The 16,697-nt window shown below is 39.7% G+C and overlaps 1 protein-coding gene across 1 annotated transcript in view; it reads right to left on the reverse strand.

Moving 5' to 3' along the window:
* LOC139225456 (calcium-activated potassium channel subunit alpha-1-like) overlaps positions 1-16,052 on the reverse strand; it is a gene marked incomplete at its 5' end in the record, with an annotated part of 31,173 nt that extends 15,121 nt beyond the window's left edge. The window contains 11 exons of the mRNA XM_070856286.1: positions 3,121-3,214; positions 6,607-6,639; positions 11,644-11,720; positions 12,764-12,850; positions 13,334-13,402; positions 13,925-14,034; positions 14,247-14,402; positions 14,513-14,582; positions 15,500-15,582; positions 15,722-15,827; positions 15,942-16,052. Coding sequence (XP_070712387.1) covers positions 3,121-3,214; positions 6,607-6,639; positions 11,644-11,720; positions 12,764-12,850; positions 13,334-13,402; positions 13,925-14,034; positions 14,247-14,402; positions 14,513-14,582; positions 15,500-15,582; positions 15,722-15,827; positions 15,942-16,052 — 996 coding nt within the window. The remainder of the gene's footprint in view (positions 1-3,120; positions 3,215-6,606; positions 6,640-11,643; positions 11,721-12,763; positions 12,851-13,333; positions 13,403-13,924; positions 14,035-14,246; positions 14,403-14,512; positions 14,583-15,499; positions 15,583-15,721; positions 15,828-15,941) is intronic.
* Between the last annotated feature and the right edge of the window lie 645 nt (positions 16,053-16,697).

A 16,697-nucleotide genomic window follows, 5' to 3' on the forward strand; every position in this document is an offset into this window, starting at 1 on the left:
GATCGAATATAAAATGCCAGATCTGTGAAAATAACTAATATAAAATGTCCCAGAGCTCAAGGTCACATCTTCAAATTGCTTGTTTCGTCTGACCAGTAAGTCTAAACATATATTCAAACATGCAAACATGATATAAAACTGAATAAAGCAGCCAGTGCTCACACTGCAGAAGCTGGAGTCAGATAATGTTTCATGTTTGTACTTCATAAATTATGTTAAATCACCTGAAGGTTACCAAATCAATAAATGTAGCACTATTTATCCGTGACAATCATCTTCCATTTCTCTCTTTGTACCCTACATCAGCAGTTTCAGTTCGAGTCTAAAATGCAACTTCTAATAAGAGTGAAAGCATTTAGTGGTTTTACACCTCGGCTAAATATTTCATCAGAAGTCGAATGCTTCACCACTCACTCAGTGGAGACCCTGTCACTTCAGTTTGTCCTTGTGGAGATGACTGGCGAGGCAGAGCTCTGCCAGGATAGCTATCGCTCACTGTCAGCCATGACGGCCTGTCACTATCCTGCACTGCCAATTGCCTCGGCAGTGCTGTAGCAGACATGACGTGTATGTCACGGCGTGGTCCGATGTGAACGCGTTGTGACATCCCACAATTAGATGTGTCTTATGACCCATCCAGGAGCCTGTGGAAATGGTGTTAATTTCAGTGAGATCGTCATTGCTAACTTCCAGACAGAACATGTTAGTTTGCTGATACATCTGGAAACAGGAGACAGTTCTGCTTCCACAGTTGATTGCTTTCTTCTTTTGTGCGGTTCGTTTCATTACGCGGAGCAGAGGCGTCTGTGAGTGTCATTTCTGTAAGCGCACTTCTAAACATTCAGAATGATCAGCAGCATAATTCACTACTTTAGTAGTAAGATGACACGTTTGACAAGACTTCACACGTCATGACCGCAAAACATAAAGCCAGGTGTCTTCTAGAGGAGCGTAATGACAGCTGGGAGAGACATAAAGTAGAAGCTAAACATGCATATTATGTAAATTTTCTATTTCAGCATCACTGCACTAGCTGACTGTAACACTGCACAAGCAGTGAGGACAGGCAAAGTCTTTGAAAATCCTCCCCATCATGCAAACTGACAAAGGCTTGCTCTTCAAAACCTACAGCCAATCTGTTGATCATTACTTATTTACAAAGGCCTTGAGGCCGCAGGTCCTGTAAAAACACATTTGATATAGTATACACCAAGATGTGTTTTTTTCTCTGCTTGTTGCAATGAAGTATCCCCTAGGCTACCGCAGAGAATCTCTCTCCAGTGTGTAGGCAGCGGACACACTGAATGAAATAACACATCCACCTGTACTGTAGAGAGTATTAGCATGGCAAGTAGATGGATTGGTTTGGTGGGCTGATATTTAGCTGGTGGCTATAGTACTGGAAAGGCCTGGTTTTGTTACCCAAGAGTCTGGAAATCACCTGAAGCGATTCAACTTTGACACCTCTTTGAACCAAATCATACAATCAAACAAGGACAAACGCCCACCTGAAAAAACAGAGGCCATAGATCAAAGAAAAACATATAAACACTCCTTTTACATATAATACCAAGTTATTTCTTATAACTACTGCATTATATTGCTAATCATCTCATAGTATCATCTCATCTCATAGTATTAAACAACACAGACATTTGTGGGCTACATTTCTAAATGTCAAATGAATAGCAGCCATATTAGCAATGAGAACATAAAGTCATCTGTCAGTTTTAATTCAATTTCACCTGTACAATTCCACTTTGTATACGTCAGGCTGCAGGACTTCCCTGTTGCCCTGCTTCCTTATAACGTTGCACTTAATGACAATGACTATTAGTATTATCATCCATGTAATGGCCTCTTGTTGAATAACAGCGTTATCTCCAGTCAAAATCAATAAGCACCGATTTAATTCTATGGGACAAGATAAAAGCAAGGTAGCATTTGAATTCGCCTTTCATTGTGATGATACATATCATCTGTGGCCTTACGTGCTGAAAAGAGCTCAGAGGGATCCGACAATAGATGAATAGCCTTGGGCTATCTATCCTTTAGAGCATCTCTGACTGGCTGATGCTGTCATTAGTGCCAGGCCTATTTAAGAGCTGTAGTCTGTGGATGTCACTTGAAACGTCGTGGCATGGAGTTTTTTTCCAAGTCTGACACATTTCCCATAAAAACAGCACATAAAAATCTTCTTTATCATGTTTCCCATGTGGGGGGGGGGGGCTGGTCACCTGGTAGAGTGTGTACCATTTCTTAAGGCTGAGTCCTTACTGAAGTGGCCTGGGTTCAAGCCCACCTCCCTCTCTCCCTGCCTTTGCTGTCTTTCTCCACTATCACTTTCAAATAAAAGCAGAAAACGCCCCAAAAAAACATCTTTAAGATGTTTTCCATAATATATACTATTGAGCTCCACTAACATTGGACCTTTGAGGTTGCTACCAATACTGATATTTGAGAGTTTTAAAAAATGAACAGACAATATATCAGCAAGTATATGCTTTATAATATGAACACGACAAACATTGTCGGGACGTTTAAAGGAGCACTAATCAATATTTTTGTATTGCCAACAGATCAAATGACTGACTCCCTTTCAGTTTATTGTCTTACTGCACGCAACATCACTGTTTTGATTCACTCTCACAGCTGTCATCAATCCCTTTTCCCGACACAACAGCTGTTATCAGTGAAAAGCAGTCTGATATGCCGACTGTACGCTACCTGCACAGCACCAAACGGCAGTCACACAAAGTCTGCAACTAGCTGGTGAACATACTGGAGCATTTAGCAGCTAAAGAGGCAGATGTTTCCCTTAGGAGTTGGTGGAGACCAAAACAAATCTAATATTGGGATTATGTTTGTTGGGGGAACAGAAACATGACTCCTAACGTATGCTAGTGCTGCTCTGTGTGGTGGATGCACAGATATATAATAAATTCTTTGCTAAGACATTCACTATACCAGCTTTATAACATGATAATATACCAGTGTTGTGTTTGCAATGTGTTGTGCTGCTCAGTTTATTTAGGTTTAAATATGGTTATTAAAGAATTATATTGAAATAAATGTATTCTAACTCAACATAGAGTCAGATGAGGAAATATCATGTCCTACCTCATTATTTTGGGTGAGGAGTTTGGTGAATTTCTCATGCCTCCATTACGCTGCTTTTTTTTAGGCGACAATGCCGTCGGTTGGTCCTCTTCGACTGCAAGAAAAGGCAATGATGTGAGCGAACGAATAATCAGTGGAGTTGCAAAAAATCCAAAAATCAATGACAGCCAAAGGACAACACAGCACAACTTGAGGTCAGTGAATTCAAAGAGATAATACGTGTAAAGAGACAGACTGGAAAGAGTGGTTGGGGAAACAAAATGGAGTAGGACAGGACACTTTAACTAGTGTGCAACAGAAAACAGTCCAGTGTTTCCATGATGACAACGGGACACATCAGCACATCATTTGCATGATTGTGTATGAAGATGCAAACATGCAATAGTGCCATCATCAATCATCATGCCAATTGTTGAAGTCTAATCTGTGAGGTTTTATTCACCACACTCCAATCCAGAGAAAAGCAGTAATCCACATGTCAACAAGTTTAGGATTCAAATAATAAGGTACCACAATTACATCAAAGGGTATTAGGATACTTTAATTTTTAATCCCTTGTTAGTACAAATTCCTTCTTCTTAGACTTGGATAGCTTCTCTTTTGGCCGTGCTAATCACTCACGTTCTCATTTAATTAAAGTAATAACCTATAAACATCAAGCTTCCAGCATTATGAATAAGGCTGCTTTTGTGCCAATATTGAATCCAGTCTGGATTGCTGGTCTTTCTTCATCTTGGGAGTGACGCCCTTGGCTCATATAATTAACTCGGTCTTCGTGCCACAGTGATTTATGTACAGCTGAGATGCCCCTTGGACATTGTCTTTATCACTACACGAAACTGCACAGAGCCGCTCATAGGGAACAAATTTCAAGTTTTACCCTTGAGTAAAGTAATCAGGCAAATATTTTCACAAGCTAATATCACAGTTGAAGAAAACTACTCTACTCTGTGGCAGTCGCTGGTAAAATAAACACAAGCAGCAAGAAATGTGTTTTCACTAATCGCATTTTAACAGCCATTGTTGATAGTGGGAATATCTTGTAACAGGTCATGGAAAATACACTCTTTTCTTTTTAATGGTGGTTCAAGCTGTCAACAGGATTTTTTAAAACACAGACACTAAAAGAGCTTTCATCCAAATGAGCAAACTCCCAAAGATCATGGTCTTTTGCAGATAAACACAGGATTTCGGGCACTGCTAGCATGTCTGAGAGTGACACTGTAATGGAAAATTTTGAAGTACGGGGGGCTTCCAGTGGAGGAGGATGCTCCAACACACTGGCCCTTCACATCTTGCTTGGCCTGTTCAATATTTAATGTTTCACAGCTGACAGCTGCACACACTGGGTCATTAGTAAGGAATGCTACACATGCAACCACTCCAGCCTGGCAAGCACATGCTTTGGTTGTGCTGTTGTTGAGCACAGGCCTGCCAAACACGCCAACGGGAGCGGGAGGGGGGGGGAGGTGGCCCTTACAGTGCTTGTGACTGAGTGTGGCGTTATTGGAGTGACTGTGGTGATATCTGTATTTCACCGGAAGGCTGCGTGCCCGCTGGAGCCGACTGGCCTCTTCTGGCACTCCCGGTAGCCGGCCCACCTGGCCCAGGTCCCCGGAGCCCATGAAGCTCAGCCTTGGAGCAGAGGGCTCTGCGGGGGGCAGCAGGCTTCCCTTGCGGTTGTTTACCAGTGGGACCGACACAGCAGCACCTCTGCTACGGGGCCCCCTACAGACCGCGCTGGCTGAGTTGTGGTTCAGTTTAGCGGACTTGTATTGATAAGTGGACAACTGGATTAGGAGACCGTCGTTTACTGCTAAATGAAGAGGAGTCAAAATCAGGGTCTGTAGAATGCAAGTAAATGGATTCTTTGCTTTTTTAAAAGCACCCAGGTTCTCCCAAATCACAGAAAAACACATCTCCCTCCATACCTCTAGTTATATCTAGCCATGTCAGTAGCTTTGATTTTATGTGCAGAGGTTTTGAGGTAGTTGTCTGAGATTTCGGCCTCCATCCCGATACAATGGAGTTGAATAAAATGTCATTTGTGGTGCACATAACACTGAAAAATTATAATTGCAAAACTCAACAATAATGTGTCTTAGTAAAAATAATTATTCACGTTAATCCTCAGGTCTCACTGTCAACAGTTTTCATTCACTGTGTGTTCTGTAGATTATCCAAAGTAACTAGAACATTGTTTTTGAAATTAAATCAGGTTTTGTCGCTGTGAGCACCACAAGCACAATTCAATTCCCCTCCGTAGTGTTAGGTTAAGGCAGAAATCTCAGAGACAGATATTTCAAGTTCATAAAACTGAAACAATCTGCATGTCTAGATACCACAAAGAGTGGGCTATAAAATGCTTGCTTTGTGATTTGGTTGAACTAACCCTTTAAATCTTAACATTAACCACAAGATAGGATTTGATTTAAACTGACTTCAATAAGACCTGCAGTGTGTATGTTAATAAAACATCTTGTGACTCTTATCATAATTAAAGCACAATCACAGGTTTTTGGGGGTAATTCTTTCTGGCACAAGAATGCTAATAGCTGAATAATTAAAATACCTCATTTTTATTAAACACCACTTAACCACTTGGTATAGCCACAAATGTTGGATATGACATTTACTTTGATATTTATAATAAACATGAATTAATAAATATGCTTTCAGGTGTTCCAGCGAGTGTTATGCCATAAGAACAAGGAGGTGACAATGTGAATTAACAACCACTAGCTGCTGTATGCAGTTTATGCCTGATGAGGGAGGAATGAGTCAGTATCCACTTGACTATTTGAAATGTGAAAGCTTACAGCTCCACTGGTGTTATGCTGTAATAGAGGTAAAGATAACATGATAAAACAGACCAAAGGAAGCAAAGGAAAAGTGTTCCCCTCACTCCGAAAAATGGCTAAGAGCTAAAACTGGAGAATGGAGATGATTATTTCAACAGTCAGCTGTCTAGCAGATTATCCTCCCTGCTCCAGACCTCCACTATTCATCTGCCCCATGTCAAACATGCACAGCACTTCTCTAGGACAACACATTGTGGCAGATTTGCTGCCTATCACAGATCCTGTTAAAAGGGACAGCCCACATGGTTCACACTCCTCTAATGGCTGCACGAGAACTGAGAAAATATTACTCATTTTTGATGCCTCCTCGCTGAATCTCCATTATGAATTCTTGCGTACATTCACTTGAAATCTTTTAATGTTGTATTTTCAGGTGCACGGCGGATTAATTCACCCCCACGCAGAGTGAAGCAGCAGCACCATCTACTGCTGAGCAATTACTGATGTTCACCACACACCACTCAGAAACAATTTCCTAATGCTTTGCATGGGAGATACAATGATGGATGATGATAGACTGGACAGAGCGATGAGCAGCAAACAAGTGAAATACAGCAGGTTAGAGACAGCTCAAGTGGTGATAGCTGGGAATTCACAAGTGGAAGGGTTAGAAATTAAAACTTACTTGATTTGATATATCCATTATAGCTATTTTTAGCTGAGAAAAATGCAGAGACAGATGACAGGTTACAGGGAAGAACAGGTTGCAATGAAAGCAAATTATAAATGACAACTGGGAACTGAGGGAACTGAGAGATTTTTCTCTGAAAGGCACTTTAAAAAATGAGTTTCGCCTTAAAGATAACATGGACAAAGCAATGAGAAATAAAACATAGGTCAGGTATGATTTTCAGCCATGTGGTCAGTAAGCTGAACGGTGGGTCGCTGTCAGTGTTTGTAGGTGGTCACCTGCTGACTATGAGGAGTCTTGTTTGACGTGTTGCAGTAAGCACTAATCTGGTGATTTACGAGTCAAAAGACATCTAGGTGCATTTGGTGAGAAATATTTCCGGCTGCATTATTTTCGTCAATAAACTGATTGATCATTTGATCTAGAAAATTTCAGAAAATAGTACAAAAACGTTACAATTTCCCAAAGACCGAGCACAAGTTATCAAATAGCTTGTTTTGTTCAGTAATTAAAAACTCAAAAATCATTGAGTTACTTTCATATAAGATAAAGAAAAACAACAAATCATCACAATTAGAGAATATTTGGTATTTTTACGCAGGAAATAAATTGATTATCAAAATAATTGCAGATTCTGTTGAAGTAATAAATGAACTAATCTTTTCAGCTCAATCAAGGTTACATATTACTGTATTTTACAAGCATCAAATCACTATATTTCAACGTGGAGGAGGTCCTTAAAACAGCACACACTGAAATATAGTCATTAAATTGCTGTTGAGCCTGGACGTCTACAAATGTAAACCAAATTTTGTCTGGTTTTAACCTAGTTGTTTAGATGTCTTTTGATATGAAGATCACCAATGCTTTAACATTTAGTCAGGAGATTTGCATGTAACAAGACTCACAATATGTGACAATACTGTATGTGTTGTTGTTCTTGTATTGTCTATAGTATGTGTTTATTTTTTTCTTCTCTTTCCCAAAAGCTGTTTACCATACCTCTGCACTGCCTGACACAACCTGCATGGATGCATGGAAGTTTCTGTGAGTCACTTTTTTGGAGCCGTGAGTCCCACACATGCTCATTAGTACCTTATTTCAACCCCTTGCTTATAATAAAGGTCATGCGTTGAGCTTAAGGCAGGACAGTGACAGCAATGTTCAAACAGGGACCTTGCTGGTCCTGGCATCTGTCGCCTGCAATCGGAGGGCGCGAGCAGAGTCACAGGACTAACAGGCTAGCATCTGTCCCACAACGAGAGAGGAGGAGAGGGGCGGGGGCACTCAGCTGCCTGGTGGTTAGGAACTGTCAGGCTGAGTTTCATGACAACCGGTAGCACTCCAAAAATGAAAATGCAAACATAATTTCCATGTCAGGCCGTATAAGGCCTCGCTCCGCGCATCTCCCGCACCGTGTCGACAGCAGCTCCAGAGCTCTGCTTGGGCTTAGCTAGCCAGGCAATGCTCACAGCGCACAACCCTGGGAGACATGTTGAGGGGTGGAAATGCCCAGAGACGTTCAACTATACACAGAATGGTCTTTGATCAAGAGACATTCGCTAAAGCTGTCTGACACTCTACAGTGTTTTCCAGCAAATTGTGTCTATGCTCTGCAAACTCGGACACATTCTTCATGCCGTCTGCAATACATCAGTACAATTTAAGTTGCCCTCTGGCTTTAAAGGGGAATCACACTTGAATTAAGAGCTCGTATGTAGCTCAATTCAGTTCACTGAAATCCAGTACGATCCAGCACTATTTTATTATGTTTCATTCCTCTTCCAATCCACTTCAAGCTATCACTATTCCATTCTGTTCATCTTATTGGTACAATTCAATCAATATAATGAGATTAAAACTCTCTCAAATGTAGATACTGCAACCCAGAGCTTCTCCTTTGGCAATGAATGGAGCAGTGGTTTGTGTACTGAATATGTTTTGGAGATTTTACCCCCAGTGGTTGTTCAAGCTTTTGATCTTAATTTAATAAAACCAGTACATTAACCTCAATATGTACTGCTGCCCTCAGAAAATCCCCTCAGGTGCTCTCCTAACCACATTTGTATAATTAATTGTCAGTGGCGTTTATACATATAAATATCTCAAATCCTATCCTGCTCACCCATCTCTGGAGGGTACAGTAGTGAAATATTTGGATTAAGTGAATGTTATTTGGGTTATTCTTGAAACCCTCTCCAGTGACATCCATGTAAAGCTTGTTCACCCTTGTTTGTACACATAATTTGAAGAAATGCATGCAAATTCTCCACCAGGATTCCCATGTTTGAGGGTGTTTTTTAGGGAGATTTGTGGCGGGGATGCACAGCTGTACATTTTTCATGGCTTCAGCTTTAATTTCTTGTCAGTATGTTGGCGAGGTCACTGGAGGGGAGAGCACACAAGTATTCAGGGGGGAATTAGTTTTTACACTCGGCGAAAATTTTGCATTCGTGACCTTTGATCTAATTTAAACTAAAGGTCAATTTGAATTCACAGTCTCTGACAAAACACCAGCAAAACAGTTTACCGGCATGCTTCACAACAGTTAAACGTCACCTCGAAAAGTAGCAGCACAGGCAAAGCAACATCTATATCCATGACGGTAACGACACAGCTGCTAGAGCTAGACAACACACTGCACAGTTAACACAGTGCATGTTACAAACACTGAAGAGCACATGTCATGGCGACAACTTACAGGCACGTAAAGTGGCTGAGCAATCATTAACAGAGACAGCAGAGAGTGGGATGTCGCGTTGAGGGGAGTCCATGTTACAATGCACATTAACTGGCATGCAAGAGCAGTCCCGCTCTGAGCGGCCGCAATCAAAACAACATGCCAGTCTCATTTTCTTGTAGGCGGCCGTCTTGGCTACAGTCATGGGTTCAGACGAGAGGAGAGGAAGAGCAGGTTAATGCTGAGGGTCGTTCTGGAGGAAGAGTGGACAAAGGCAAGACAGGGCACAGAGGAAGGCTGCTGCTGGGATACACAAGATAAACTTTGTGTTGACAGTGTGCAAATGTCATATTAGGAAATTTGATGTTTTTCCACTTTTTGTGGTTTATTCGATTTGGGTCATTTCTGAGGGGGGAAATATCATAAGGTCCTAAAGTCATGTGGTTTGGGGGGTAAAAATGTGTCATGAGTGGGGGAGGGAGGGAAAGGGCAGGTCATGAACTTTTTCAGCAGCAGAAGAAACAATAATTCCCATGAGCTTTCTCTCTTGACTTCACCCCTACCTCAACATGATCCCTACATGTTTATGTCCACTGTGTGGTGAGACATGAGACATGCTATAATTTTACAACAATTAAATATTTTCAGTGGTTTCTAATTCTAGCTGAGAATTGAGACTCTTGGGGAAAGATGGCAGAAAATACTCTGACAGGTAAAAGTAAATGTGACCTTTTCTCACATTAAGCATTGTTCTGGGCTAAGATAGATCTGTAAGTGCATCCAGAGAGGACAAAAACAAAAATGACAAGTTCCACAACTTGTCAAGTAATACATACTGCAACTACAACTTTGCCATTTGTCCCAAAGCATTCTTGATATCAGATGGAGGACAAACTGTTATCACGTCATTTTAGGGTATGTGTGAAATGATTTATTCCTTTTATCAAAATGCTTAATGGTGGTTCTCTTGCTGCGCTCCTCTGGCTGTTTGTCAAAGGACTGTGGGGACATCTGGTGGTGATCTGTAGTATTAGTGACTGACGCAGGCATGAATGAAACGATGCTCTGGTGATAATAATTTGAGGATGCAGCACTAACTTTTTTCAAACAACAAAGAAATAAATGTGGTTAGCTGTTGCATGCTCAACTGTTTATTCCTGTCTCATAAATTGTTATGACTTCAGAATAGTAATAGAATCATTTATTAGTTTGTTGCCCTTTTTTAAATAGTTTTCTCCATTTTGAAAGCAGTGTGCACATGACAACAGGGGGACCCAGGCAGCATCAACCATTGTACATGCAACATTTACAGTACATTCAAACAGGTCGCTTCATTCAGGGGTAGCAGGCTGTGGGGAAATGAATCCACATTACTCACAATATATCACTTTAAGTTAAGGAAAGTGTGTCAAATTCCCAAGCAGCAGGAAGAGAATACATCAAATGTTAAGATTGGCTGTCAGCTATAATAGTTAAGAGAATACAGTCTGTAATAAACCCATGTGAAAGAGCAGCAAAGTGGCACATGATGTTTTTTAAAAACAAAAAAAGAAACACACGATCCATCCAAGTACCTGTGGTGTTAACAGTCTCTCTGAACGCCTGTTAACATCACAAAGTTATCAATGAACCGTGACGGCCCAGACAGCTGTTACACAAAAGAAAACAAAGCACACATCCACACAGGCAAACAGATGAAATGCACTTTTAGGCTGTATTCACAGGTGGTTTGAGAGGAGTTAACTGGCTTGATTTGTCACTTCTCTGTGTATCTGTAAGTATATATAAGTCTGGGAATCACATGGAAAAGAAAATGTGCCATAAATGCTAAATAATACTCTATCCTCTGATCTTGTCAATTAGAAGGGGTGTCTACTTAAGCAGCCTACAAAGAAAGAATAAAAAATAAAGAATACTTAAAGAATCAGTTCACCAAAATCACATACTAAACATATCTCAAAACTACAGCACATGAAAACAAAACTATCTGCATGAATACCAAGTAGTGGAAAGCTATTGCTTTTTGGGTGAACTGATCCGTTAATGAGGGCAGGTATTAATGTCACACAGAGGCCAAATTATGTAGTTTTACAAGGGAAACTTGGAGTGCACCTGTTCATTTTGGCTTCAGAAAAAAATCCGATGACCTTTCTTCAAACACAAGTTACAAGGTTTCAAGAAATTAATAATTAATGCAGGAACTAAGTGGTTTGGACACATGGCTATGTAGGTCATGTAAATACAGCATCACACTGCTACACTGGTGCTAACTTTGTGCTTAGCGTTCTGTAGTCTGTAGTGAAGAAATGTTAATGAGGTCAAACAAACAATGTTTAGATGCAGTCACTTACATTTCTTGCATCCACATTTCTTTATCCTTTTGGGATCAGTAATGTCATCGTGGCAGGCTTTACAGTAAAACAGCGCCCTGTGGAGGAAAAACCAGGAATCCCATGTAAGCCAACATATCTACATGGCTGAGCAGCCAATGACCAGTATGCTGAAATAAAGTCTTTCACCATGTCAACAACAAGTCGTTTCATGTGATCATTCTGGAACAGAAAAACAGTATTTGAAGCTTACAGAAAAAAACTGTTAAAAACGAGGCACTCTGGTTTTCAGGCATTCGTCAAAATGAGGAGCATTCATAATGTAACATAGCTTTAATCTGCAGGTTGTATGTATGGAGGTCAATGGTCAATTATTCTTTTAAATCCCATTATCTCAAGGTCACATTTGCCAATTATTACAGTTATGATGATGATGATTATTATGTGACTTTGTGTAGTTGTTTTCTTGTAACAGTTGTTTTGTTGTAACTGGGTCATTTGCAAAGCTTCCAACTTAATGAGATAATTATCTTATATTCTTCAGATAAAGAAAATTATAAAAAAACTGAAAACAGGTGAAACCATGGCTGCTTTTAGCTTCCGTAGCAACATGTAGCTTGAAGGTTAAAACACTATCTCACCTCAAATGCCACAAAGCTTAATTTCTTGTATCCAGGAAACACAAACCCAAAAGTATCAGAGAACAGATAAAACAGAAGGCCACAGTTGGTCTTTAAATCTTACCATTTTCCCAAGCAAACAGCAGATTCTAGCATACAGCAGATATTAGATTGCAAGTGCTGGCAGCAAAAACTTCCTCAGCAACAAAGCATACACTTCTTTTTCTAACATCACCAGCTAACATCAAACAGGCCAACAACACATTCAGCTAACTAGCATATTCTGACCTCTGGCAACATGCGGCCTAAACCACCAAACTAACCAAACAAGACTCCTTACCTACACTATCATTAATCCAATCTAACATGTATTTTTCATGAATTACACCATGCTTTGATTTTCAAAATATTATTCTACTTGGTAAAAAGAAAATCTAATGCTTGCATGAATTTCAAGAGTCTTAGCCCTTGAGCATGACTTTGCTTTTAGACACCATTTAATCTCAGGTCCCGTTCATTACCTCTTCACTTCTTTGGCATCGCTGGCAATGAAGAAGCCCAAGGTCCCCTCCTGCATTTTCACGTGGTTTCCGGGATTTATCAGGGTGCTGCGAGGATTTAGAGACCAGAGATGTCACAGTGGAAAGTTATATCACAGAATTTGCAAGGCTTTGCACTAATCACTGGCCATGGCACATGCTGGCAAGATTATGCAACTCATTTGGCAGCGTAGCCTCTCTTTTATTAAATTAACTTGATAAAAGCTGATAGCAGTGACATTTCAAATGTTCAAATGAGCATCAATGCATTGGAGAAACCACTAAAACAAAGCTTCAGCTGTGCTTAAAGAAACCAACTGCCACCTTCCCCATTAATTTGTCAGGATGTTATCAGAAATGCCTGTGATCTCTGTGAACAAACCAATTTAGCACATTTTGTAGGACGCTGTGTTTGCAGTCAAACAGAAAAGCTGATTCAAAGTAGCTTCATCACTGAAGCAAATACTGACAGCAAGCACACCTGCGTATTTAAGTTTGTGCATCCATGAATTTTAATGACTTCAACGATCCACTGTGAGCGCATCCACTTACCTGCTTTCCCTTTGATCAGACTTGTACTCTATAGCTATCAGTAGTAGCTTTAGCTTCACATAGCAGAGTCTGCAAACGAGAATAAAAACATAATGAGACCTTATTCTCGCTAAATGTTTGTAGAGAATCATCTTAGCTTTGAGTGGTCTTTTTCAAATTTGAAGTCTGATTTATATTTTTGAGCACCTGTTTTTAGCTTCTTTGAGTCTTCACCTACTAGATTGTTAGTCAAAAAATAGATTTTTCTAAATATAATTAAATATGCTAATTCAGGAACTTTGTAGAAAAATGGCTCAGAAATGTACAGAAGTCACAGAGTTAAATCTTCTGACATATTGAGATAATTATCTTATATTTTTTAGATAAATAAATGATGAATGAAGGAAAACATTTGCAGCCATGGCTGCTTTTAGCTTCCGTAGAACCTGTAGCTTTAAGGTTATAACATTATCTCATGTCATCTCAGATGCCACAAAGCATAAATTTCTTGTATCCAGGAAACACAAACCCAAAAGTAGCAGAGAAGAAAACAAAAGAGAGGGCCACGGAGTACAAGTTTTAATTTAAAAGAATATAATTCAGTGTACTTACTCGCAAATTACAGGGAAGGACAAGCCTACAAAGGCACTCGACAGGTACTCAGTGTACATCTCGTTGGCTACTCCTTCAAGGTAATACTTCTGCCACGTGTCCTCCTCAATCTACGACAAAGATTCATCACAGAAAGCTTGTTCCATTACAAAAAGGACTAAACACAAAAAAACAAAACTTCATCCCCTCCCACTCACCAGATGCTGCACATGGGCCTCAGCTGGGATAATCATTATTATCTATTCAGACTATGTTTATGGCCAACTTTAACTTTTGAACTTAATCCAGTGAGCACAGATGGATGCGTCTTAGCTGTGGCTACCTTGATGAAGGACCTCATGGAGAAAAGGTTGGCCAGCATGGTGGAGAGGCCCTGAGCCAGGCAGCTCTGGGCGATGAAGCCGAGCTTCAGCTCCGCAAGGCAAATGGCGTCATCTCCCTCTTTCCAGGTCCAGCTTGGGATGTTCAAAAGGTGGGCCTAAAGGGAGAGAAACAAAGCTGCACGGTAGGTCTACAGAACCGTGGCTAAACAAAATGCTAAAATAGAACAAAAACAAAAATATAATTAATGACTCCAATTATACCAACCTTGTTGTGGTACTGCAGCATTTGAGTGATTATTCTGATCTTCGGATGGTAGTTCTTGATAGAAATTACTCTGATGTGTGACGAAAAAAAAGACCAAAGCAAAATCAGACCACTTACAAAAAGTTTTCCTGTGTCTTTTTTTCCAGGCATGTTTGTTTCATTCATAAACATAAAAACTCCGTGTTGTAACAGATTCATGTTTTCTCACTGACTTCTTGATCATTTTCCAAAAGGGAGCAGCATGCTGGGAATATGTCGGCCAGCTCCGACGCGCTCGCTTACACTCACAATTTATAGTTCAGGAAGAATTGGGAAGTGATATCAAACACAAAGTATGACCATTTGGTAACATTTCATGTATTTCAGCCGGAATTCACTGGAATTTCAAATACTTGTCAGCTGTCTAGAGAACAGAGAGTTTATCAACCTTATTTACAATTTTCATCCTGGATAATTTAGCATTTTGCAAGCTGCATATTATTAACATAAAATGACGCAATAGAGTTTGAGATACAACAAAAAGCAATTGAGGCGAATAATGTAATTTTTTCTTCCATGATTACACTGGTTTATGTTTAAACAGATTGTTACAAGTATATTGATTAGAGTAAAGTTTTACATTTTAAACTTCTTATTTTCATGCAACTTTAAAATCAAATATTAACATTTTTAGAAAATATATCTTGTCTGATTTCCTAGAAAAACGTTTGTGTTGTATTTATATAAAAATACATCTTTAGAAGAAGAAATTTTTCTTCCAGGAAATAAAGTTGCTGTTGTGATTATTTCCTTCCCCACAAAAACACATAAATTCTGAGAGCATTTGTCACATATTAACCACATAACAATCCCTGAAGCCCACTGAAATAAGTGACATTTCTCCATCTGAACAATATGAATAACCCTAACCCTATGAATTGGTGACAGGGTAGGAGACAAACCAAAAAATCAAAGATACAAAAATGAAAAAAGAAAGCTTTGGTTTACCTCATGATGTTGGATGCATCCTCGGCATCAGGGTCAGCACAGTATTTGTTGGCTAGGATCAAACAGGCATCAGCTGATTCAATCTGGAGACAAAAGCACACACAGCAAGCAGACAACATCATCCAGCTGCAGTCTGTAGCCTCAAGTACAGACTTCATAAACACCTGAACAGCTAGAGTTTCCCTCCGAGCCACAGAGGAAGAGCTATTATCTGTCAGTTACCTTCACTCTGGCCAGATCGTGTGGGTTTAGGACAGACCCTTGGTAAAACTCCACCTGGGTGAAGTGCCGCTTGAACAAGGCTTCCAGCTCAAGATTAGGGGAAATACTGAGAGAAAAAAGAAGCCTTTTAATCTGAGCAGGAACACTATTTCTAATGTCCTGAAGAGATGATTGTTTTTTCAGGGACACAAAGTGAAAACAAAGATTTTTCTGTACTTACTTATGGAGAAAAACAATTTCTACATTGACATCATCCCTGTCCTTGTGTAGGAAGTCTTTTAGAAAGTTGGACACACTCTCAAGTGTTATATGACCACAGACCACGATGTGCCTAGAAAACGAGGTGCAGAATAATAATAAAACTAAAATGCAGTCCGAATAGAAGTCAACAACACACACATGCACGAACACACGCATGTACGAACACACGGACAAATGGTTGTTTGATCTTCATCTTTGTCCTGAAATCAAGACGTAAATCTGACACGAGAAAGATGTAATGGACATGAAAAGTAATCAGTACTGTTGTATTTAGGTGATTGATTTGAAATCTGTGTGGAAATAATAAAAATTATGTTACGGGAGGGATGTTTGATGTTCCCGGCATGCCGAGTGAGGACTGAATGAGTAGGTCAGAGAGCACTGTGGATTTCAGTATCAGATTATAAAGGATCAGAGTTTACTTAGATAGAGATTATGAAATCAGCACACAGTCGATTACCACATATCACAGACCTTTTATATAAGAAACCCAGTTTATAGTTATTCCTATAGGTCTGTATTCTATTTTTATTTAGAAATTATTTAGAAAATAATTTCAGATATTTACTCTTGTAGCATTTCATCTAATCTCACTGTAGATGCAGTGATTCTCTGTGGCTTTAATGTACAAGAAACATTGTTATTTTGCACAAAACACTTATTTTGTTAGTTTATGAAGGAACACGGTTAAGAGAATGTTAAGTCTATAAAAGTA

This window comes from Pempheris klunzingeri, unplaced genomic scaffold, assembly GCF_042242105.1.
Source record: "Pempheris klunzingeri isolate RE-2024b unplaced genomic scaffold, fPemKlu1.hap1 Scaffold_259, whole genome shotgun sequence".
NCBI lineage: Eukaryota > Metazoa > Chordata > Actinopteri > Acropomatiformes > Pempheridae > Pempheris > Pempheris klunzingeri.